Here is a 26,052-nt window from a genome sequence, read left to right on the forward strand (position 1 = left end):
TAGCAGAACATGCGATAACTTAAAAAAAAGGGCAATAAATTTTTTCTTGGAACATTAAATTTGCATTTAATTCGGAGAATATTTTGGCATTCAATTATAAATGATTTATCAAATTTTTGAACTACTGTTCTGCTAGCTTGATTATCAAGTTAGCAGAACATGCGATAACTTAAAAAAAAGAGCAATACATTTTTTCTTGGAACATTAAATTTGCATTTTATTTACACTTAATTATGGTATAAGAATAACTGTGTTCTGCTGACTTTGTTCTGCTAAGTTGATGGACGTAAAAAAACCTTGGTCCAATAGGTACAAATACAACTGCAAAAGCATATAACCACTATCATCACAAGGAAGTTTAGTTACGTATTTTATCCAGAACACTTGTGCAAAGTCAAAATACTCGGGAATAATCTTTGTAAAAAATCGAAGATCCATTTTATTTTCACGAAATATAAGGTTCGATCCAATGAACTGTTAAATAAACTTCTTTACAATTATAACAAAACTCTTTTTGTTCTTTATGTTTTTCCCTAATTTGTATACTTAATCAGCCCATGACTACCTCGTATTGTTTATTAAAATTCACAGTTCAGCCCCTGCGTTAGAAGAATGTTAATCTCTGTCTAAAAAAATTTTATAACATTAGTTCCTGCTATGTGAAAAAAAAATTATGTCTTGATACCAGTTACTTATGTTTTTTAGTTCTCTAGTAACTTTATCCTCGTGTGGGCAGCAGTAAAATTTCTTCCATTTCCCTTAAAACATTCATCATTCATTAAAGATCGGGGTTTTGCTGTTCAAAGAATATATTTGACACTAAAAACTTGTTTTTAGCGCGATAATTTTATGGTTATAACGGGTTTTCTAAAAACTAGTATCTGTTTATTATGTTCCATCAGTATTGCAACATTTTATGTCTCCAATATCAGAGGTAATAAACCTACATGAATATCTTAATAATAAATTATTGTAATAAATTCTGTAGAAATATCAATATTATTAGTGTCCTACTCAATGTGCTTGAAACATTCGGTGAAGGGAGAAAGATTTCATATGATTGCTCGAGCCACTATGTAAATTTCAACCATCGTACGTTCAAAATTCTTATAATGTGAAACAAGCGTTAGGGATGGGAAAAACCTACCGGTTTTAACCTAAAACCGGTTTTTTTCCTCTGCAATAATCGGTTTTTCCGGTTGTTTTTTTGTCCCGGTTATAACCGGATAAGCGGCAAAAATACTGTATTCAGAGAAAAAAATGGGAAATTTTAAGCTGACTGAAACCGATTTCACAACACTGATGACTGATTTCTATACTGATATGGATTCGAATGAAGTGTCGCAAACTAAAGCGCAATGTAAATGTACTATTAGGTATTGGTTATGACTAAAAAAACCGAACACCGGTTTTTGGAATAACCGGTTTTTTGACCGGTTATAACTTAAACCGTAGGTAAAAAAAACCGGTATAACCAAAAACCGGTGTTTTGTCAACAACCGCCATCCCTAATTAAGGTACGAATCCATACGTGGGTGCTCCGTGCTCGGTGTAACAGCTCCACATAGTGGATACGTTGGTGCTCCTCGCTCGGCGCTCACTCTCTTCGATTCAACCGGTTTGCGGTTTATATGTAGGGGATCTAAGGCCAGACAAGCGACAATTTACGGTGCCGTAATATGAATGAATGGGTCCCACGGTGAGTGTATTGGATGGCCAGACTGAGCTGTAAAATATTGCACAGCAACATCGAACGAGCCCATCTTCGGCGTCGTGTCGCAAACGAATGGACCTGGGTCCAAATTTGTATATAGCTCATATAGCCACAACAACGACCAAAACACTGTATTTACATCTCGTGACACGCCGTAATTTACAGCGCCGTAAATTATCGCTTTTCTGGCCCTAGCCGTATGCCGTATATCCATGTAAGCAGCTACACCGAGCACGGAACACCCATGTATGGATACTTAAATTTACAAGCGAGCTGTTTACTTCCATAAACAGAGCATAAACCGACTTTTTTTGCATTTCTACCCCACCAACCTTTTTTTATTCGATTCTATACGTTTATTTTTTGTCGTTTAAGTTCAAATGTATTTTTTTTATTTTTCCAAGTGGTCCGGAAATTGTTATTAACAAAAAACTTCGCATTGCTTGGAATACATTTTTTAGGCGTATCTCATCAAAATAAATATCTACTTTTTATCTCTTGATAATTTTTCGACAAATGGTTTCTTTTTGAATTATTTGCTGTTTTTTGGTAAAAAAAAAATGCTTGAATTAGTGATTTTTGGATTTTTTTTTCTAAAAACTACTAAATGAATTGCAATTTTACAAAAAGCTTTATAATCTTTACAAGCCTTTAAAATAATAACAATGTATGTACCTACTGAAAGACGTGAAATTTGATAGTAAATTATGCAACGAACATTTAATATCCCTCATACTACAAAAAAAATATTCAAACATATTTTATTTTGTAATACAAACAAATTAAGTAGTTATATGATGTAATTAATTATTTGGTTGATACATTTCTAATTTGAATATTACAATATAGACAAGGCGAAAACGGCGGGTCCGTTGGGAAAAATATTCCCATGAGATTTTTTTGCATAATCACATTCGTAAGACATCCCAGAATAAGGTTCAACCAGTCGCCCACGTGAAAAGTGATTCAATTTTTTTTTAACAATTTTTTTTAATCAAATTGCAAAAATCAATGTTTTCGGCTCGGACAATTTTTTTTTTAGGTTTTTTGGACCATTCTGGATAACAAAGGTCTCTTTTAATTTTTCTCTAAAGGTGATCGTTTTCGAGTTAGAAGCAATTTAAAATTGAAAAAACGAAAAATGGCAATTTTCAATAACTCGGTTAAAAGTTATTATTATGAAAGTCAGAAAGTAACTAAATCAAAGTTTAATGCCCCCCTACAAGATCCTAAAGAAATTTTTGTCATTATTTTATTACTAAGCTGTTATTTTTAAGTAATAATGAGCGCCATGCACGTTGTAGGCGGCCGTAAATGTGAGTGCAAGTAAGATGCACAATGCACAATTGGACTGCCGGAGTGGCATCTCTCTCGCACTCAGCATTTACGGCTGGCTACCACGTGCATGGCGCTCAATATTATTACTTAAAAATAAGAGCTTAGTAATAAAATAATGACAAAAATTTCTTCCGGATCTTGTAGGGGGGACATTAAACTTTGATTTAGTCACTTTCTGACTTTCGTAATAATAACTTTTAACCGAGTTAAAGCCTTAAAAATCGCCATTTTTCGTTTTTTTTTTTTCAATTTTAAATTGCTTATAACTCGAAAACGATCAACTTTAGAGAAAAATTATAAGAGACCTTTTTTATCCAGAATGGTCCAAAAAAATCTACAAAAAATTGGCCGGGCCAAAAATATTGATTTTTGCAATTTGATTAAAAAAAATTGTTAAACAAAATTTGGCCCACTTTTCACGTGGGCGACTTCTTGAACCTTATTCTGGGATGTCTCACGAATGTAATTATGCAAAAAAATCACATGGGAATATTTTTCCCAACGAACCTGCCGTTTTCGCCTTGTCTAATGTTATTAAAATTAATTCGAGGCTACAATTTCATTGTGATGGTTGATGAGATTCCTATGGTGTGATATGAATTTCCTTATTAATTTGGTTGTATTCGATGGAATTTAAAATTTGGTTAGTTTTGTTGAGATTATTTTGAAGGGATTCCTCAATACAACTTTCCGCCACCGATGTGGATTTCCATCCGCCGTGACGTTTTAATGTTGTTATATCATCACCAGAATCTACTAATATTGTCGTAAAACTGCTACGAAATCACTGTCCATCACGGCGATTAGGTAGATTTAAAAATTTCTCATCCCAGATTACCAACCAAATTTGTTGACTCCAATATTTTGAACTACTGTTCTTTTCCCATTCTAATAATTCGTGAAAAATTTTTGCGTTGTACAATTTTGTGGCAGAAGATTTATGTGTTTTTTGCTAATTTCGTAATATTTCCCTGTGTTTGTAAATTTTCGTGTTGTGTGCGTTTTTGTATCTCTTATCGTTACTAAAAGAGTCGAAGTCGAGTCAAACTTGTAGACATATACAACATTTTGTTCCAATTTGTGTAGTACCCTCGTTCCATCTCGTGAGGCCGAGTTCAAACTAAGGACTCCCTGAGTTTTTACACTTTATAGACCAGACTGTATCGTCGTCCCCGTTAGGTATGTAAATTATTCCGATTTGATTTTTTTTGCACAAACTTACTCAAAAAGAGGTCCTTATATCAAATCTACAGAGTGCAGGGAGGTGCCGCGGCGAAAAATTGTAATTATAAAAAAAAATCACAAAAACAATTTTTTCACTTCGGACAAATTTTTTTTATATCATTTGGAACAAAAAAAGTCTCGTGTGATTTTTCTCTAAAATTGATTGTTGTCGAATTATACGCGATTTAAAATTTGAAAAATGCAAAAATGGCCATTAAGGCTTAATAACTCTGTTAAAAATTATTATGAGAGTCAGAAGTCACCAAATTAAAGTTTAAAGTCCCCCCTACATGATTCTAAAGAAATTTTTGTGATTATTTTAATATTAATCTTTTATTTTTAATTGTTAACAATGAGCGCTAAGAACGTATTGAGGCGGCCGTCAATGTGAGTGCGAGTGAGATGCACCATTGGACAACCGGAATGGTGCATCTCTTTCGCACTCACCCTTGACGGCTGCCTAATATGAGCTTAGCGCTCATTGTTCATAATTAAAAATAACGGGTTAGTAATACAATAATGACACAAATTTCTTCAGGATCTTGTAGGGGGGACTTTAAACTTTGATTTGGTCACTTCCAGACTTTCATAATAATAATTTTTAATCGAGTTATTAAGCCTTGCAAATGGCTATTTTCGCGTTTTTCAAATTTTAAATCGCGTATAAATTCTACAATCAATTCAACTCTACAACAATCAATTTTAGAGAAAAATCACAATACTTTTTTTATTCAAAATTACCCAAATGATTTAAAAAAAATTTGTTCAAAGTGAAAAAATTATTTTTGTGAATTTGTTAAAAAAAACTGTTTAAACAATTTTCATCTTTTTGAGTAAGTTTGTGTAAAAAAAATCGAATCGGAATAATTTACCTAACGGGGGCGACGATAGAGCCTGGTCTATTAACAGTAATTTACCGCTCTTATCACTGTCCTACAGAAACGTTGAATAAAATTTATAAAAATTATATAAATTAACATTGGAGCATTTCATTCAAAACGTCTTGCTCTCTCTATTATATTAAGTTTACGATTTTTAAAACTTCTTAATAAGTGTATAACGGTTTTTAAGACACAACACATTTACAGGATCATAAACGTTTATTGTACAATATCTACCTCATAACAACATGCAACGTTATTATGTGCCAAGTGTTTAATAATTCCACGTGATACAATTTAAATATTTACCCAGAAAATCTCGCAATCGCTAATGGTTTTCGTCGGTGTAAGTACTTGCCTACCTACGGACGAAATTCTATTGGAGAAAATGGTGGCCGTGCAAAAAGTACCATCGAGTTTAAAGTTCGGCCAACTGTCAGAGATCATTCGAACTCCTTCGATTAGTGATTGCCTTTACGAAAAGCCCAAAGATAACGTTTTATTGGTAACGGCTGTTTCGCTGTCAAAGAAAAATGTAAGTATTTATTGTAAATCTAATTGAGTTTTCATTATTTTAATTGAGGGGCTTGGAAGTAAAAGGGTTTAAGTGCACTTTTTTCAAATTCTGACCTAAGTACAGATTCGCATGCCTAAATGGTATTATAACTTGGTGGTAAATTGATCTAAGCATATTTCGCCCTACAGACGCCATCTATCGCCATTACATTTTGTTCAATGAAAACAATTGCAGTTTGCTTTGGTAGTAAACATGTTTATCCGTGCTCTTGAATTGTTTTACCACAAAACTATTTTTAGTATTCTGTAAAAACAAATAGCAAGAAACGGGTTTAAGTGCGCTTGAATCATTTTACCACAAAACTATTTTTAGTATTTTGTAATGTGTAAACACATGTTAATACAGGATTAATTTCAAGTAAATAAATATTAGATTTGTGACCAATTTTGAAGACTAATTAAGTATTATGCAACGTGCCGTGTAGTTACACTGTGGATAACAGCTGGGATAAAAATGATTAGTAATATGTAGTTAACATCTGCACTTGAACCGTTTTACCAGTAGCATTTATCAACACCATGTACCGATTCAAGTACATTTTTTTAATAACTGAAAAAAAAGGAAGGATATAGTAAGGGTAATAATATACCCTTATATTTTTATCACTTTATAGTACATTGTACCGGGTGTCCCAATAAGAATGGCTCTCGGCCATATCTCAGGAACCGTTTACAGTAGAGCTTTGAAATAAAAAATTTTATAACAAAAGTTGCCTCAGGAAAAGCCTGGAAATTATTTTCATAATTGTGGGACCACCGCTAGAGGGCGTAATTGAATATCAAAAATTAAAAAATCTAAATTTTACAAAATTTTCCTAACGAAGGGGCACTGGAAATCCGATCGTCGTATTCTTCATAAAATTCTACGCATATTTGATTTGACAAGTTTAGGTCTACCTTTGGAAATAAGAGGTGGGGGTGAGTGGGGACCTTGTTATGAAAAACTGGCTGTGAGTCCGGTTCTGCTTAATCAAATTTTGCAAACTTGGTCTTGTTGAAGACAGATCTTTTTCGTCAATGTAAAAGTTATGATTTCGAACCAACTTACTAAGTAATTTGCCAGCTAGAAGGCGTTATTTAATTTTTTTCAGAAATCTAGTGTTCCTTGGAAAATATTAAATACAAACATGCATTTTTAATACCATATTACAAAATTAGACAAAATTAGCAACAGAATAGCGAAAACCGCATGTTAATACCTTTTTTCTATCTCGAGATATCTTACAAAACGTGTAAATTTAAAAACAACTGTTACTGTCACCGGTAAACGAAATTCATTAAAAGTAGTGTGCTATGGAAACAACAAAGAAACATTTTCCAGCTGTCAACGTATATTAGGTCTTTTCAACGCTTCTCATTTGTTTCGAGCCTCGTTCATATCTCATATTAATATTATACACGGATTATACGGCATATGACAGAGGCTCGAAACAAATGAGAAGCGTTGAAAAGCCCTATTACAAAGAAATAAAAACAACTATTTAGTGATGACATAAACGTTCAAATTTTTGCCCATCATTTTCGTTGCAAACATTTACTCTTTCAAGAGTAGATTGAACAGCAGTTTCAATTTCTGCTCTCGATATGCTTTGAATGGCGTTTAGTATTCTCTGGATAATGTATTCTAGAGTAGTGTATGATGGGCAACAATTTGAATATTTAGGTCGTCACTAAGTAGTTCTTTTTGATCTGTGTTATATTTAATTTTAATAGTATTGTTTCTCTTTATATTGTTGCTTTAATTAATTGTATTTTTATACGTTGACATCTGGAAAATGTTATTTTGTTTTTTTCCACAGCACACTACTTTTCATTAACTTAGTTTACCGGCGATAGTTACAGTTATGTATAAAATTTACACGTTTCTCGAGATATCTTGAGATAGAAAAAAGGTATCGACATGCGGTTTTCGCTATTCTATTGCTAATTTAAACTAATTTAAAAAGTATGATTAAAAATGCATACTTGTATTTAATATTTTCCAAAGAAAACTAGATTTCTGAAAAAAATTAAATAACGCCTCCCAGCTGGCTTATTACTTAGTAGGATGGTTCAAAATTATCACGCTTACATTGAAGAAAAAGATCTGTCTTCAACAAGACCCAGTTTTCAAAATTTGATTTAGCAGAAACGGACTTACAGCCATTTTTTCATAACAAGGTTCCCACTCACCCCCACCTCTTATTTGCAAAGGTAGAGTTAAACTTGTTAAATCAAATATGCGCAGAATTTGATGAAGAATACAATAATCGGATTTCCAGTGCCCCTTCATTAGGAACATTTTGTAAAATTTAGATTTTTTAATTTTTGATATTCAATTACGCCCTCTAGCGGTGGATCCACAATTATGAAAATAATTTCCAGGCTTTTCCTGAGGCAACTTTTGTTATAAAATTTTTTATTTCAAAGCTCTACTATAAACGGTTCCTGAGATACGGCCGAGAGCCATTCTTATTGGGACACCCGGTACACTAGACAAATTTTAGTTTAATGACTCCTAGAATTTATAAAACTCAAACAACTTTGAAGCTGATTATCTCAGAACTACCAAAACTGCACTTAAACCCTTTTACGTCGGGCCCCCTCGATTATTAAATTGTTTTACATAAATTTATAGAAACAAGTTCCGAAAGTGATGAGTAGGAAGGTTTCGAATCACATAAAATCACTTTTGGATCATGTTACGTACAATATTTTTTCTGTAGGCATTTACAGCCCCCGGAGCGAACCATGGCCGGTGAGAGAAATTCTGTCTGTAGAGACTGTAGAGTTTAGGTGAGCGTACGTCCGTCGACAGTGTTTCTCATCGGCCATGGTTCGTTTCGAGAGCTGTATTATGTAAAAAAATATATGAATGGATGCATTACTTATGAACATTTTATTATAAATTACCTATATGGTGATGTTGATTGAATTAAGATATATTTAAAAAAAACTAATAAAATAACACGAAAATTAAAAATAATGGCATATTCGAAAGAACTACTTAGACATAACGGGTGATTTATTTAGCAGTACTTTTTTCAAAAAGAAAAAATCATGAAAAAATGATTATTTAAAAAATAAATAAAACGGAATAATTTCCTAAGGTTGGCTGTATACCATCTAGTTAAATAAAATTTAACGTGAAGTAAAACACTCCCTGGTGTAGTTGGTATATTTTAATAAAAATTTAAAAATTTTAAAAATCCAAAAGGATTACGTTCAAAACGTTTTCGGACTTATCAGTCCATCATCAGTGAACCTAATATTAAGTAATCCCACTTAATAAAATTGAAAAGGGTGAAATTTTGACTGTTAAAAATTGAAAAGTGTGGTTAAGATTACTTACTCCCTGTCTTTGCAAAATACCCAAAATGCCAAACACTGGTTAAGTTATATGTTCCAACTACATAGTTAAACGTTTAATGGATTACTTCCAGCAACATGATGCTCTACTGCTTTACGTTAAAATATTTTTTGTTATTAGGTCTTCATTGAGCTACGTTTAGTCTGTCAATGATTTAAAAGGAAGTAGAAATAATTCAAATGTCAGTGACATTGACATCCAGGAAAGGGCAATTTTTAATGTATTAACCAAGGTCGGGATCCAATGTAATTACGGAAATTTAAGTTTTAGTATGTGTTAAAATTGATTTTAATTTTAATATTAGAATTTAAATTTATTTTTTAATTATTACAACAATTACTATAAAATTGACTATAAAATTAAATTGATCGAAATTATTGTCTTATGGTAATGAAAACACAATTTAAGATTGTAACACAATGTACGCAAAAAATATACAGGGTGTTCCGTTTGAAATAAGAAAATTCATTAGATTTCCAGAAAAACGGAAGATTCGGTAACAATGTAATTACAGTAGGAAAAATGAAAGAATACCCATGAACGAACATATAAAACACGCTGTATTTTCCTGTCACCGTGTCACAAAGAAAATTGCCCAGCGCAAGTACATGTAATAATAATTATTACATGTACTTGCCCTGGCCAATTTTTTGTGTGACACGGTGACAGGAAAATACAGCGTGTTTTATATGTTCGTTCATGGGTATTCTTTCATTTTTCCTACTGTAATTACATTGTTACCGAATCTTCCGTTTTTCTGGAAATCTAATGAATTTTCTTATTTCAAACGGAACACCCTGTATATTTTTTGCGTTTTGATGTCCTTAAGAAATGCTGATTATTTTTCATGTTAAATTCCCTATACCTAAATGCCATAATTTCGGAGTTATTACTACATTTATTAAAAAAAATTTTAAACAAATTATAAAAATACAATTTTACGGCCAGGCTAGACATTATTTTAGATTCCTTGGATCATTGGGAACAAAAAAGATCCTTTGTAATTTTTCTTTAAAGTTAATCGTTTCCGAGTAATAAACAATGTAAAACTGAAAAAAATCGAAAAATTACGATTTTCAAGATTCAAATACATACGTAAAATTTTTTTTACGAAGTACCTAAATTCAAGCTTAAACCTTCTTTTATCAGCTCCCTGAAAGAATTTTTGGCACGTTTTATTCTAAAACATTGTTTTTTTTTTAATTGTTAATGAAGCACATAATATGAGAGGACGGGCGATCAGGCTGTATTAACAACTAGAAAAGAGTGTTTTAAAATGCAATAAGCCCAAAATTACTTTCGGTAACTGATAAAATAAGGTTTTAACTTGAATTTAGGCCCTTCGTTGTTTAAAAAATAATATTCTTTACTTGTGTTTTTGAGCCTAGAAAATCGTAATTTTTCGATTTTTTCAGTTTTAAATTATTTATAACTAGGAAACGATTAACTTTAGACAAAAATTATAAAAGACCTTTTTTGTTTTCAATGATTCAAAGAACCTAAAATAACGTCTATCCGGGCCGAAAAATTTTAATTTTTATAATTTGTTTAAGAAGTTTTTTTTTAATAAATGTAGCAATAACTATGAAATTATGGCATTTAGGTATAGGGAATATAACATGAAAAATACTCAGTTATTCTTAAGGACGTCAAAACGCAAAAAATATACAGGGTGTTCTATTTGAAATAAGAAAGTTCATTAGATTTCCAGAAAAACGGAAGATTTGTCAACAATGTAATTACCACTATAATATCGGCCGTATTAGAAAACCCTTACCCAAAAAATCTATAAAAATCGTTTTAGCGGTTTCCCTGTATAGACCATAAGTTGCTCTAAACGCACGAAACAGATTCCTCGTAGAACGCCCCAAGATCTCTCATCAAATCCTCACCAAAAAAAGTACCTCTAAATGAATCGCCTATTACCTATTTAATGAACTTGACACTCAGGAATGAAGAGAGACTTCTAAAACAACCACCTTATAATAATTCGAGACAGGATTATTTCAATAATTACTTTGATTATCGTAATAGTCCAGGGCGGATCTGTTTTGAGATGGACGTTGAGAGGTGACTCAAATTTTTTTGCAGAAATTGCTTGAAAATAAATCAAATAATAATATTTGAGTTATCCTCCCTCTCAAAAAGGTCCGGAACATTGTTTAAATAATCAAAATGTCAAAAATTTTAGGAAAAATTCGATTTTTTTCTTCGTTTTTTGATTATAACTTTAAAAGTATTCATTTCCGAGAAAAGTTGTACTGACATAAAAGTTGCGTATTTAAATTTCCTACAATATAAAATTGGTTAAAAATTTCAAAAATAGTCACCCTGGTTGCAAAATAGCAATAATTGCGAAAATACCATACAAAAACAAGTATTCTCTTTTTCCGTTTTTCAACCATTTATAATATACTTAGGACCTTCATATTTCACCCAGAAAAACTTTATGATACAGTAAAACAATACTGTAAATTTCTTTAAGATCGGTTTAATAGATTTTGCAAAATAAATTTTGCAATCCAGCTTTCGCAAAAAAAATTCATTTTTTCAAAATGTTACAGGACTGAAAATAAAGCAGATAGAAACTTAAAAAAAATTTTTGCTTATAGAAGTGTACTGTACCTTTCATTTGCAATTTTCAAAATTAAAATCGATTGATTACCACGGCGTCAGAAAATTTTTGAAATAAACAATAATTTTTGGTACTACGCGCAGGACAGCGGTGTTCGATTCACACAAGTTGATTTCCACCAAAATTTCTTCCAATCTTTATCTAATATATTATTTTCTTACTCTATATTTTGTTGTATTTTAGTATTTTAATTCCACAAAAATCAAACTAATTTTATTATTGTTTGTGAAATATTGTTTAAACAATTGCATATGTTTAAAAATAATAAACTTTTATTATTTAAGTTAAAATATATGAACAAAGAAAGTTTTTGCTAATAAAAGTGTTATTTCAAAAGATAGAGTATGTGTTTATATTTTGCAATAAACAAATTTATCTATTTATATCGAAATGTAATAAAAATTAAAATGTATCAATCATTACCAAAGGTCATTGCAATGCCCAATCAGAGCAAACTATCCGCTGTCCTGCGCGTAGCACCAATAATTAATGTTTATTTAAAAAAATTCCTGACGCCGTGGTGTTAATCGATTTTAATTTTGCAAAATTGCGAATGAAAGGTACAGTACAATTCTATATGCAAAAAAATTTTCAACTTGCTATCTGCTTTATTTTCAGTCCTGTAACATTTTGAAAAAATGAATTTTTTTTACGAAAGCTGGATTGCAAAATCTATTGAACCGATCTTAATGAAATTTACAGTATTGTTTTACTGTATCATACAGTTTTTCAGGGTGAAATATGAAGGTCCTAAGTGTAGCATAAATGGTTGAAAAACGTAAAATACGAATACTTGTTTTTGTATGTTTTTTTCACAATTATTGCTATTTTGCAACAAGGGTGACTATTCTTTAAATTTTTAACCAATTCTATATTGTAGGAAATTTAATTACGCAACTTTTATGTCAGTACAACTTTTCTCAGAAATGAATACTTTTAAAGTTATAATTAAAAAACCAAGAAAAAAATCGAATTTTTCCTTAATTTTTTGACATTTTGATTATTTAAACAATGTTCCGGACCTTTTTGAGAGGGAGGATAACTCAAATATTATTATTTGATTTATTTTCAAGCAATTTCTGCAAAAAAATTTGAGTCACCTCTCAACGTCCAAATGTACTAATATTTTTACAGATGCGCCCTGGTCTATAAAGTTTGTTCAACTATATAACCAGGTCTGTTATTAGTAGATACATATTAAATATATTTCATAGAATCTTACTAATGAAGAAATTATGAAAATTAATTGCTTATAATCATGCCAGTTAAATACCCTAAAGGTGTGCGACCATAAAATTTTAAATAAGCAGTTCGTCACTGTTTATGGTTAATTTCAAGTTGTTTAAAAATGGGTACGTATAAGCTGTATAATTTGACTTTGATAAATGGCTTTAAGGGCAAATGCCAAGTAAAATACTGTTTTATTTATGTAAGGATAGAAGAAAATATACACTAGCATCAAAATTAACGCGCCACCTTAAAAATGGGACATTTTTGATGGCTCGTATTTCCTAAATCTGTTGTCCGATTTTAGTGATTTTTTTAGTATATTATAGCTTTATTCTGCAGTAATCTCGATATAATAACATTATTGCCAAACATTCATAGCCAACCAGAACCACAATGGACTCAGCGAGTCCTGGAGACGGACGGAGTGTGACGTCACGGCCAACTGCGGCTATATTCAGTGTTATGATGATCACTTTCCAAACAAATATTGTAAACACGTTGAAAAGTAAGGTTTTACCGAATCTCAAGACTTTTTAATTAGTGTAGAATCTAAAAAAAATAAAATAAAATATAAAATCTAAAATTTCTAAAAATCAAATAAATTCTAACCTTACTTCACCCATACATACATTTTATTGATATTTATATAAAACATCATGCTTTATTATTTACACAACCTTGTAAAATTGTTGTAGTAACTATATCAATACTTACATAATGCAAAAAACGGAAATATTCTCTGTAAAAACTGAAAAAATAATAAAAAATACAAATTTGCCACAGTAAACAACGTTTGTTTGGAAAGGTTTGGAAAAATCTGACATGACATAGGTCAATAAAAATTGACACTTCTACGTCATCACTCCGGCCGTCCATTGTTGCGACAAACTTTAAGGGGTAATTCTGCATGAAAAAATAATGACGGTTTGCTTTATAACATATGTCCACAAATGCTTCGTTTCCGAGATACGGGATGTTGAATATTTTTCTGATTTTTCTGATGAAAACTGACGATTTATTTATTTCTCTAAAACTGGTTGAGATATGCAAATGAAATTGGGTAGGTTTTAAGAGGTAGTTATTGCGCATTTTTTGACATACAACCAAGAGTTTTATATTCACCATTGGCGTGCATACGGGATGTATCTAAAATGTTTATAACCGTATGCACGCCAATGGTAAATATTAAATTCTTAGTTGTTCGTCGAAAAATGAGCAATAACTGTCTCTTAAAACCTACCAAATTTCATTTGCATATCTGTACCAGTTTTTGAGCAATAAATAAATCGTCAGTTTGTAAGAAAAAATTCAATATCCCGTATCTCGGAAACAAAGCAAACAACAAATCGGAGAGTGCAGGAAGAGTCTATATCGGTTTCGGGGATTTTTCCCCTCATCAGTAGTCCCATTTCCTCTTATCTCCAATTCAACCAGGTACTTCGCTTTGGGCCTTTCCGGATTGCAAAGAAAGAAATACCACGGATATCGTAGAGACATCTACCAAGAACTTTTTTTTATCTTTGATACATGTTTTAAATTATGTTCTGTTGTGATTTATAACATTTTTTCGAATTTAAAATTTTATGCAAGTTTCCTTGCCGAAAACCAAGAAGGAAGAATGGGAAGATTATTGTTTATATAACAAGTTGTTTAATATTAAATATTGTTCCTTTTATTACATCAGGGTAGGGAACCCCTTAGGCATATTTCCTTGTGATTCATTTTTGCACATCATCTTTGTATTAATCTTCTTTAGTTGGTGATTCTATTCTGCAGATTATATAGCGGCGTTTTCATTAATTTTCAGAGCACGAAGAGAGTCATTGATATTCAGCTGAACGAGGTAAATTATACAAGACGTTAAATTCCATAAACAAGGGATCTACCTGTTTTATGGAATAAACCCTTGTTTATATAATTTCATAGATCGAACGATAGCATCCCGATGAACTGATTATTAATGTTATAGTTCTCTTGTTTAGGTCTACTATGGGGCCGTCCATTAATCACGTGAGGTTTTGTTTTGGCATTTTTTAACCCACCCCCCCACCCCCTTGTGATACCTGGTGAGGTTTAAGATTACCCCCCTTCCCGCTATATCACGTGTACTTTTTAGTATCTACAAAAAATCTATTTTTTTATTAGGTATTTATAAAATACACGTATAAGTATCATCTAATTTTATTATAAAAAATTAAAGACTACAATAATAACGTTTAAAGGTAGACAGGTTTAGATTATATTGCTTGTGACAAGAAAACACACGTGTCTTAGCTTTTTTCTTTGTACAGAAGTACAGTCCACACTGCTGACATGTCCTTTCCAATAGTATCTAATAATTCTTCTGCAGGCTAGGGCAATACAGGTCATAAATCAATTTGCTGAAGCCTTCATACGTTGTAGTATTTTCGAGAGACCGTCGCAGAAGAAATTGAGCAAACGTCTTGCCATCATGCTCTTGAGGCATTGGAGTATATAGGCCACTGAACGACTGCAAAATCGGATAAGGAGGTATAACGAAGCGTTCCGAAAGAATGGAACGTATAGAACTCCGTTGGAACTACGTATATCTCCACAGCAAGCGCAATCATCACACTTCACCACCTGAATCAAATATTGGCTCTCTCACACATGCTCGTTATACCACTGCTGGGAAGGCAGATCCGGAATCGACCATTGAATTGAACTTCACCAGCCTTCTGTAAGTTCTTTTTTTCAAGGTCATGATCTTTTGTTCTCCCTTGTTCATCCAAATGGGTTATATAAGATCTTGCGGAAGGATGAGTCCAGATAATTTACGGTTTAAAGGCGCCATACTTTTCTATTTCTAGACGAGATTGAACACGCTTCTGCCAGGTGCATTTGTAAAGATAAATATTGCATCTAGATCGTGCCTGACAAAGTTGTGTATGATATGGGCAATACTACAAAGTATTGATACATGAGCTAAAATATTGAATTGGTTAATAGAATAATCTAATATTTTGACCAACTGTACAACATTTTTTAACAATATACATATGTTTAATCCCTCGACACCTTTCGGTATAAGAGGAACATCGATTATGTATGTGTGTATGTATGTGTTTAAATATGTCAAATATTCTATATTGTTAAGATTCAAGAAAAATTGTGTCTCCGATTCTTAGATCCGTATATACAGTGAGCACGTAAAGGTTGGAATAAATTCATTTTCTCAAGAACGGACGATTTTGGGAAAAAATCCCGAAACAGGTCAATTTTTATTTTTAAATTAAGACTTTTTGGCATATATATCATACAAGTTACGTCACCCATCTGGGCGTGATGACGTCATCGATGCTTGTTTTTTTAAAATGAGAATAGGGGTCGTGTGAAAGCTCATTTGAAAGGTAATTCAATTCTTTATTCAGTAATATAAACATTAACATAATTATTTATACAGGGTGCCCAAAAAAAATTTTTTTGAATTAAATTTATTGACATAAAAAGAAGAATGAGTGTAATTTATTTAATTCAAAATACATTTTACTGCTATCAGAAAACAGGAAAAAATGTGTTTTTGGCAAATAAATATTGTTTTTGGCTTAAATTCAATATTAAAGCAGGTACCCACCAGCCTCGTGACAATTTGAACATTTAATTTAAGCGAAAAGCAATGATTATTTTTCAAATATACATTTTTTCTGTTTTCTGCGAACAGTAAAATGTATTTTGAAATAAATAAATTACATACATTCTTCTTTTTATGTCAATAAATTTAATCCAAAAAAAATTTTTTTGACACCCTGTATAAATAATTATGTTAATGTTTATATTACTGAATAGAGAATTGAATTACCTTTCAAATGAGCTATCACACGACTACTATTCTCATTTAAAAAAAATCATCGATGACGTCATCACGCCCAAATGGGTGACGTCACTAGTATGATATATATGCCAAAAAGTCGTAATTTAAAATTAAAAATTGACCTGTTTTGGGATTTTTTTCCAAAGTCGTCCATTCTCGAGAAAATGAATTTATTCCAACCTTTACGTGCTCACTGTATGTATTTAATTTTTTCTGAAACCCTATATTATTATAAAAATCGAGATACATAAATCAAAAAGCCCTGTATTTAGGTATAGGGAACCCTTATAAAATTATAGCTTATTTTTTAAGACTAATTCAAAAGTGTCATCAAATATAGGGTGTTCCATAAAAAATATAACTTTGATATACCACTGTTTTTTGGAGCACCCTGTATAAGTCACAATATTTTTAGATTGTAGTGTTAATGACCCAGTATATTTTTGTGAAGAAAATTTTTTATGTATATATAAGTCGTTTTTTATAGAGAGACACGAGGCGAATAAGATGAACCACCCTGCATATTATGTATTATTATATTATATTCCCAGGGTATCATACTGATAACTATTACATGGCCTAAAAAATACGCTGATTTTTTGAAAGCAAAACTACTGAAGATTTAAGAACTGACCTAGTAATCCTGTTTACGCATGTATTCAATGCCAAAACAACAGAATAACTCACAGGGACACGAATTCATCAGATAGTAGGTATAAATACATGTAAAAACTAAAAACCCATAAATAAAGGCGGCAGCAGGTCAGTATTCCTAGTGGACACACGTGGTATTGGTATACATTCAGAAGAAAACAATAAGGGTCCCTTCTTATCTTAAAGCATTTAAGATAATTTTTACCATGAAGAGTATCCCATGTGGCTAACATTAACATCCAGTATAATAAGACTATAGAAATTTGGGTAAAAGGAAAGAAAATTAATGTGTTGTTGGGGTGTATTATATTTTATCAATGAGAAATGGATTTTTTTATCAGTCACACCAATGCAATCGATTTTTGTACACGTTTGACAGAAAAATAAATAAACACGTGATATATTACTACACCCCCCTCCCTCTTTGTGATGTTTCGTAATTTTTTATGGACCCCCCCCCTTTCGAGACTCACGGGATTAGTGGACAGCCCCTATCATGATTTTCTACTCGTCTTACAAGTCGCCACCCAGTGACTGGTAGATACGGGGAATTTACTATGTCCTCATTTGAGATTGGACTAGATACGTTTTTGTTTTGTATTTTTAAAACCAGAATCTAAATTAATTTAAATTCATGCAACATATTGGATTTGAATTAAACCTTGTAAAATAATGTCTGAACATTCAATAAATCGCGCGGTTGATGTATTTTCAGTAAATATTACAGCTTGCTATCTAGGAAAACAGAGTGACATGTCTCGCAAAAAATCAACATCTTAAGCTTCGCATTATCATACATTATCATTTAAATATATAATCTCTGATAGAGGTAGTGATAATCTATTTACGTAACGGTTACTTTTACTATTTCATTAAACTTAAACTGTTTAAAATAATGCAGTTAATAAACATTAACTACTTACCACTAAGACCAATCTGATATAGTAGGGATTTTATCACATTGGGAATTTGATATTAAAGATCAGTTATTGCATATTTGTCACCACCATGATGTATTACCGTTCCTGCTTTGACGCATCCTCAAGACTTCAAGGTGTATGTGACATCTTAAGGCACGCACCCATTATGATGCTTCACATAGTGGATACGTTGGCGCTTTCGCGAACGCGCTCCCCCTCGGTGCTCCAATCGGTAGCGGTTTATATGTAGAGAAGCGCATGCCGTATCGATTGGAGCAGTAGCAGGGAGCGCGGAGCGCAAGTTTAGTAGATAGGTGCTTTTATGCCAACTTTCCAAGACTCTGGTTATCGATAAATGCTCGTTTGTTTAAAAAAATATCAACTACATACAAATATATTTTAGCAAAAATTTACCGTTACTATGAGAACATGAGCTCGACATACAATTAAAAAAAACTATTTTTCTGATATTCTCATGGTGTGATTAAGTACTTTTATGGCTCTATTGTTTGTACATCCTTGTTTTTGTAAACAGGTACTAATATACGAGTACTGTTTCTCCTTTCGTCTGACATGTGTCTTACTTTCATAATAATTGTATTAAATAAACCTGTTAACAAGCCAACTTGTTCCTGTCTCTCCTAATGCTTTCCACACTTCCCCGGGAATATCATCTGGTCCAACTGCTTTTCTTTCTTTATTTTTTTGAAGTGCTTGGATCACTTTCGCCGTTTGTAATTTTGGTGACCGTTGCTGTAACGTTTTCGTTAATCCAACTGGTTTTCTGTCAGCTTTTTTATTTAATAAACAGTTAAAGTACCTTTTCCATCTTCTCGGTATTTTCTTCTCGGATACATCTGGTCTAAGTCTTTTGTTTTCTTTGCTCTATGTTTGGTTATTTTATATTATATTTGTTTCTCCTTCCCTCGTATTAAGTTGATGTTATATATGTGTATGCGCTTCTGCTTTAGCTTTTTCTGCTGCTACTTTCTGCGTTTTTTGAAGATCTTTGTCTGCGCTGTTTTCTTGCCACTGTTTACATAATTTTCTCTTCTCTGTTATTTTTTCTTGAACGTTATTTGATTACATGTGCATCAACAGTACCTCCTATTATAACTTTCTTCTGATGAAATATTACTGAGTATGTCTCCCTAATTGATCATAGAAAGCTTTTCTTCCATTCTTACCCAGATTTGTTTGAGAAGCATATACAACGCACAAAATTGAATATTTCTTTATCAAGTACAAATTTCACTGAATGAAAGTGCTCTATCACTAGTTCTTACAACTTCTACTACGTTTTCATCTCCAAGACCCTATCCTGATTTTGCTAACCTGTATCGGTGTTCCCCTGAAATAGTCATCATCTGGAGATCTGAACCGAGGCTCAGTTTCCTTCGTGATATGCAAATGTCTAGCACAAATTAAAGTACCGAAGAAACTGATAAAGGCTTCCAAACGTTTGTACAAATCTATGACAGGAATCGTACAGTTAGAAGAATCAGGCCAGTTTGGAATGGAAACAAGAAACAAATGTTAAATAAAGAGAATCTGAGTCCATTACTGTTGATTATTTTAACGGACAGGAAAAAAGATCGGGAACAGGACCTCTTCGTATGGTGCCTCGTGCACCTATTTATAGTGCGTTGGCGAATTATCTCAAGGTCAGACGGCTGTCTTTTGCGGTATGTTAATGTTCGCCAGTGTTTTATGACTGTCCAGTTCTTTATATTTCGCAGCCACGACATTTGCAGCTTGCGACCTACTCCTCTCATCATCATCATTCTCTTTGCCTTATCCCTATGCGGGGTCGGCTTCCCTAATTGAATTTCTTCTCCCCCCAGGTCTTCTTTGGTCTTCCTCTCCTACTCCTTCTAGGAATCTACACTTCAGCTATTCTTCGTATTGGGTGATTAACGTCTCGACGTTGAACATGACCAAACCATCTTAATCTATGTTCTCTCATTTTGGCATCAATTCTTGCCACACCTAGACTTCCCCTAATATACTCATTTCTAATTTTATCTTTTTTTGTCACTCCACTCATCCATCTAAGCATTCTCATTTCCGCCACATGCATTCGTTGTTCATCTTTCTTCTTCACTGCCCAACATTCAGTTCTGTACATCATAGCCGGTCTTATGGCTGTTTTATAGAAGTTTCCCTTCAGCTTCATTGGAATTTTTCTGTCACACAACACACCACTCGCTTCCTTCAACTTCATCCATCCAACCCTAATTCTAATACATGCATCTCCATCTAGTTCTCCATTACTCTGTAGTACCTACTCTGTAGGTACTTGAAACTATTGCTTTTCACAATCATTTCACCATCCAAAGATACCATCCATCTTTAAATGAACATTCCAAATACTCTGTTTTTGTCCTACTAAGTTTTAAACCTTTTTCCTCCAGAGCTTGCCTCCACTGTTCCAGTTTTTGTTCTAAGTCTCTTTCACTATTTCCTACTAACACGACATCATCGACATACATTAAGCACCATGGAATGTTACCCTGTAGTTTCGCTGTTATCTGGTCCAAAACTAATGAGAATAAATACGGACTAAGCACCGAGCCTTAATGCAATCCTACTTTCACATGAAATTTATCAGTCTCTCCCACACCTGCCCTAACACTAGTCGTTACTCCCTCATACATATCCCTCATAACCTTTGCAATTTCACCAGGGACTCCTTTCTTATTGAGTGCCCACCACAGAATCTCTCTTTGTACATTGTATATCTCTCTTGTTTTTGTAGACAGGTACTAGTTTACTGCTTCACCTGGGGTGAGAGCACGCCAAATAGAATTCTATTTTGCTGACGTCACAAAATCGAATTTCACAATGGGAGAATCGACAGTTGCTAGGCAACGTGACGTCACTAAAATAGAATTATATTTGGCGTGCTCCCACACCTGGTAGCCACCTTGTTTCTGTCTCTCCCAATGCTTTCCATACTTCCTCAGGAATATCATCTGGTCCTACCGCTTTTCCTTTCTTTATTTTTTGAAGTGCTTAAGCCACTTCCTCGTTTGTTATTTTGGTGACCATTGCTGCTAAGGCCTCCAATTTATTAATGGAAGATATTTTCATGGTCCATGTCTCCTTGCCATATAACAATATGGACCATACATAGCACTTAACCATTATGTAACGGATATCGAAGGAAATATTGCGGTTACAAAGTAGCGGTTTAAATTTAATAAAAGATTGTCGTGCTTGTTCGGTTCGGCATTTTATTTCCTGGTGAGAATCCCATTGGTCGTTCACCATCATTCCCAAGTATTTGATATGGTTCTGGGAACAGAGCCAGCCAAGCACAAATATCTAATAATGATGTAACGACTAATGAATCCTAAGAAGTACAATATAAGATGACTAGTGTGACCAACTCCAATTTAGTCGAATTCGGGACAAGTCTGAAAAAACTACCTAAAATCCGGGACTTTTCAATGAAAATCGGGCCATTTTTTTGGGGTCTAGGACGTTTCATCGCCGCCGTTTCGATGCCGCCAGTTCGATGCCGATGCCGGCCGATTCATCGCCAGTCAATTAATCGCTATCTGATATATTTCCGAATTTTCGACAGTTACAATTATTAGTTATTTTTAGTATTAATAAGGAATTCTAGGAAATGCGAGATATGACGGCGATGAAATGGACTGGCGATGAACCGGCGGCATCGAAACGGCCGGCGATGAACCGGCGGCATCGAAACGTCCCATTCCGATTTTTTTTTAGTATAAAACTATAATATCATCATTTTATTGATTATTTAACATTTTTATGTTGACAAATTTTTTTTTGATGGAATGGGTTGTAATGAAAATTACATTTTTGTTAGTTTTTGACGTTTCGACTTCCAATCCGGAAATCGTTCTCAAAGAACGAAAAATTAGAAAATCAACTAATGTTGGATTTCCATGTAAATTGAACCTTGGGTTAAAATATAATCATCATTATTTGATATTCATGTTTTAAACCGTCATTTCAGAAGACGATAGTTAAAATACAGAAACCGGAAAAAGTCCAGAGTTTGAGTTTTCTTAGAACTATAATACGACTATACAGGGTGTCCCGAAAAGATTAGTCATAAATTATACCACACATTCTGCGGTCAAAAATAGTTCGATTGAACCTAACTTACCTTAGTACAAATATGCTCATAAAAAAAGTTACAGCCCTTTGAAGTTACAAAATGAAAATCGATTTTTTTCAATATATCGAAAACTATTAGAGATTTTTTATTGAAAATTGACATGTATCATTCTTATGGCAGTAGCATCTTAAAACAAAATTATAGTGAAGTTTTTCCACCCCATAAAAATTTTATGGGGGTTTTGTTCCCTTAAACCCCCCCATACTTTTGTATACGTTCCAATTAATTCATTATTGTGGTATCATTAGTTAAACACAACGTTTTTAAAACTTTTTTGACTCTTACTTTTTTTTCAATAAGCCAGTTTTTATCGAGATGCGGCTTCTTTTTTAATATATTTACATAAAAATTTTATGGGGGTTTTGTTCCTTTAAACCCCCCAAATGTTTATTTACGTTCCAATTACACTATTATTGTGGTACCATTAGTTAAACACAGTGTTTTTAAAACTTTTTTGCCTCTTAGTACTTTTCCGATAAGCAAGTGTTTATCTACATATTTTGAATATTTGTCGAATTCACCACATATCTATACAGAATAAGCCAAATAAAAACGGAACATATGCAGTTAATACAGTGTATCGGAACTACGTTTGAAATAGTCGACTAAAGGATCGTTTAAACACAGCGATATATCAAACAACTTATCAAGGTCAATCGAGTTGTTGCAACTTATCATTGTGTGTAAACGGTGCATCGCACGACTTATCAAAGTTGGAGTTGGGTTGAGGTTGGTATCAACTTATCACAAGGATCGAGTTGTTTTAATTTATCGTCGTGTCTAAACGGTACAGCGATTTATCATTGGACTTGGGTCGTATCAATTTAGGAGAATCTTACCGTATTAGAATTTATTTACATATATAATTAAATAATGTACAGGGTGATTGATTAGTGGGGTAAAGCTACGTAGATCCGTTATAGTAATAGATAGCAATAAAAGTTAATAACAAAAATTGTAGCCAACTTTTAGATTCACATTTATAAAATTAATTAGAATGTTACATAGGGTGTTCGATAACATAGTGGCAGAAATCATAGAGCAAAACAGCGAAACCAAACAAGTTTGATTTCTCCGCTCGCACTCTGTTATTTTTCCGAAAAATGAATCTCGATGTCCTGATATCTGAAGTGTTTCAAAGAAAGCTGTTTTTGAATCAGTAAGATTCCCTATTCAGATGACGACGATGGCTTTTTAAATTTATAACTTTATGCAATTTTATAATTAAATAAATATTATGTAACTTAATAATTATTATTAGTTCTACGTTCTACAGTGTGGCAAAACCAAATGGAATAAATTCATTATTTCGTAAACCGACGACTAAAAAATCCGGACATTTTTAAATTATGATTTTTTGGCATTTACATACTAGTGACGTCATCCATCTCGAAGCTGAAATAAAAAATATACATGCGGACCAATGTAAAAAAGGTCATTTCATTGTTGTCTTCTTACCGGCGTGAGAAATACAAAATAAGATTTACTATTTTATTTGGACATAAGTCACAATTCGAGTTTGAAATCAAGTTTACTTGACGTTTCGAGTTTCACTTCGGAAATCGTTATCAGTATATAAAAAAACATTCATAAATTAAAAATTTAACTTTTGTTTCTGGTGAAGCAGCGCAGTTGGAACAAGCAGAATATTATAATTATTGTCACCGGAAAGCGAAAAAGGTAACGCACAACTTGAAAGAACTTATATATTTCTAACTTCGTTTCTGGTGAAGCAACGCAGTTGGAACAAGCAGATATATTATAGTTGTGTCACCGGAAAGCGAAAAAGGTAACGCACAACTTGGGAGAACCTATAGATTTCCAACTTGGTTTCTGGTGAAGGAACGCAGTTGGAACAAGCAGATATATTATAATTGTGTCACCGGAAAGCGAAAAAGGTAACGAATAACTTGGAAGAGCCTATAGTTTTCTAACTTCGTTTCTGGTGAAGCAACGCAGTTGGAACAATCAGATATATTATAATTGTGTCACCGGAAAGCGAAAAAGGTAGTCCCTGAAAACTATAGGTTTTTCCAAGTTGTGCGTTACCTTTTTCGCTTACCGGTGACACAATTATAATATATCTGCTTGTTCCAACTCGTTGCTTCACCAGAAGCGAAGTTAGAAAACTATAGGGTCTTCCAAGTTGTGAGTTACCTTTTTCACTTTCCGGTGACACAATTATAATATATCTGGTTGTTCCAACCCTGTTGCTTCACCAGAAGCGAAGTTAGAAAACTATAGATTCTTCCAAGTTGTGCGTTACCTTTTTCGCTTTCTGGAGACACAATTATAATATATCTGCTTGTTCCAACTCCATTGCTTCACCAGAAACGAAGTTAGAAAAGTATAGGTTCTTCCAAGTTGTGCGTTACCTTTTTTGCTTCCCGGTGACACAATTATAATATATCTGCTTGTTCCAACTCCGTTGCTTCACCAGAAGCGAAGTTAGAAAAGTATAGGCTCTTCCAAGTTGTGAGTTACCTTTTTCACTTTCCGGTGACACAATTATAATATATCTGGTTGTTCCAACCCTGTTGCTTCACCAGAAGCGAAGTTAGAAAACTATAGATTCTTCCAAGTTGTGCGTTACCTTTTTCGCTTTCTGGAGACACAATTATAATATATCTGCTTGTTCCAACTCCATTGCTTCACCAGAAACGAAGTTAGAAAAGTATAGGTTCTTCCAAGTTGTGCGTTACCTTTTTTGCTTCCCGGTGACACAATTATAATATATCTGCTTGTTCCAACTCCGTTGCTTCACCAGAAGCGAAGTTAGAAAAGTATAGGCTCTTCCAAGTTGTGAGTTACCTTTTTCACTTTCCGGTGACACAATTATAATATATCTGCTTGTTCCAACTCCGTTGCTTCACCAGAAGCGAAGTTAGAAAACTATAGGCTCTTCCAAGTTGTGAGTTACCTTTTTCACTTTCCGGTGACACAATTATAATATATCTGGTTGTTCCAACCCTGTTGCTTCACCAGAAGCGAAGTTAGAAAACTATAGGTTCTTCCAAGTTGTGCGTTACCTTTTTTGCTTTCCGGTGACAATTATAATATTATATCAGCTGCTTTTTCCAACTGTGTTGCTTCACCAGAAACAAAGTTAAATTTTTAATGTATGAATGTTTTTTGTTGATATTTTCAACTCAGGCGCTCCAAAACCAACAAACCACTCGCAAACCCGTCCAAATACGTATTGCGAACCATCAAAGCTTTTGTTGAAAAACCGACAGAAGTTGACGTGCCTGATCCCTTGATCACGCATTTTTAATTACTTTTTCTTTTGCGTAGACAGACGAATAGGGAATGTTGTATACAAATTAAAGTACGGTAATGGTACTTTTTAATAGTGATATAAAATACAGGGTGTCCCATTTAAATTTTACTGAAAAAATAATGTACCTACCTACTTGAGTTTTAACTCACCCTTTATTAGATATAAAGTAAATTAGCAATATCAATCATTTTTAAAAATTTTGACAATAAATAAAATATGGCATCAATAAACCATTGCCGTTGTGCTTATTTTTATTTATA

At 33.0% G+C, this 26,052-nt stretch overlaps 1 protein-coding gene across 3 annotated transcripts in view; it reads left to right on the forward strand.

Annotated features, from left to right (window-relative positions):
• The window catches only part of LOC126880356 (leucine-rich repeat flightless-interacting protein 2), a 188,299-nt gene that overhangs the window by 78,348 nt on the left and 83,899 nt on the right, over positions 1–26,052 (forward strand). Inside the window, exon 1 of one of the 3 annotated variants that reach the window (XM_050644171.1) lies at positions 5,395–5,692. The exons of the other annotated variants lie outside the window; for them this stretch is intronic. Within the exon in view, the coding sequence (XP_050500128.1) occupies positions 5,489–5,692 (204 nt within the window). The 5' untranslated portion in view covers positions 5,395–5,488. Of the gene's footprint in view, positions 1–5,394; positions 5,693–26,052 lie in introns of those variants that run through there. 3 annotated transcript variants of the gene reach the window in all.

This window comes from Diabrotica virgifera, chromosome 2 (assembly GCF_917563875.1).
Source record: "Diabrotica virgifera virgifera chromosome 2, PGI_DIABVI_V3a".
NCBI classification, from domain to species: Eukaryota; Metazoa; Arthropoda; class Insecta; order Coleoptera; family Chrysomelidae; genus Diabrotica; species Diabrotica virgifera.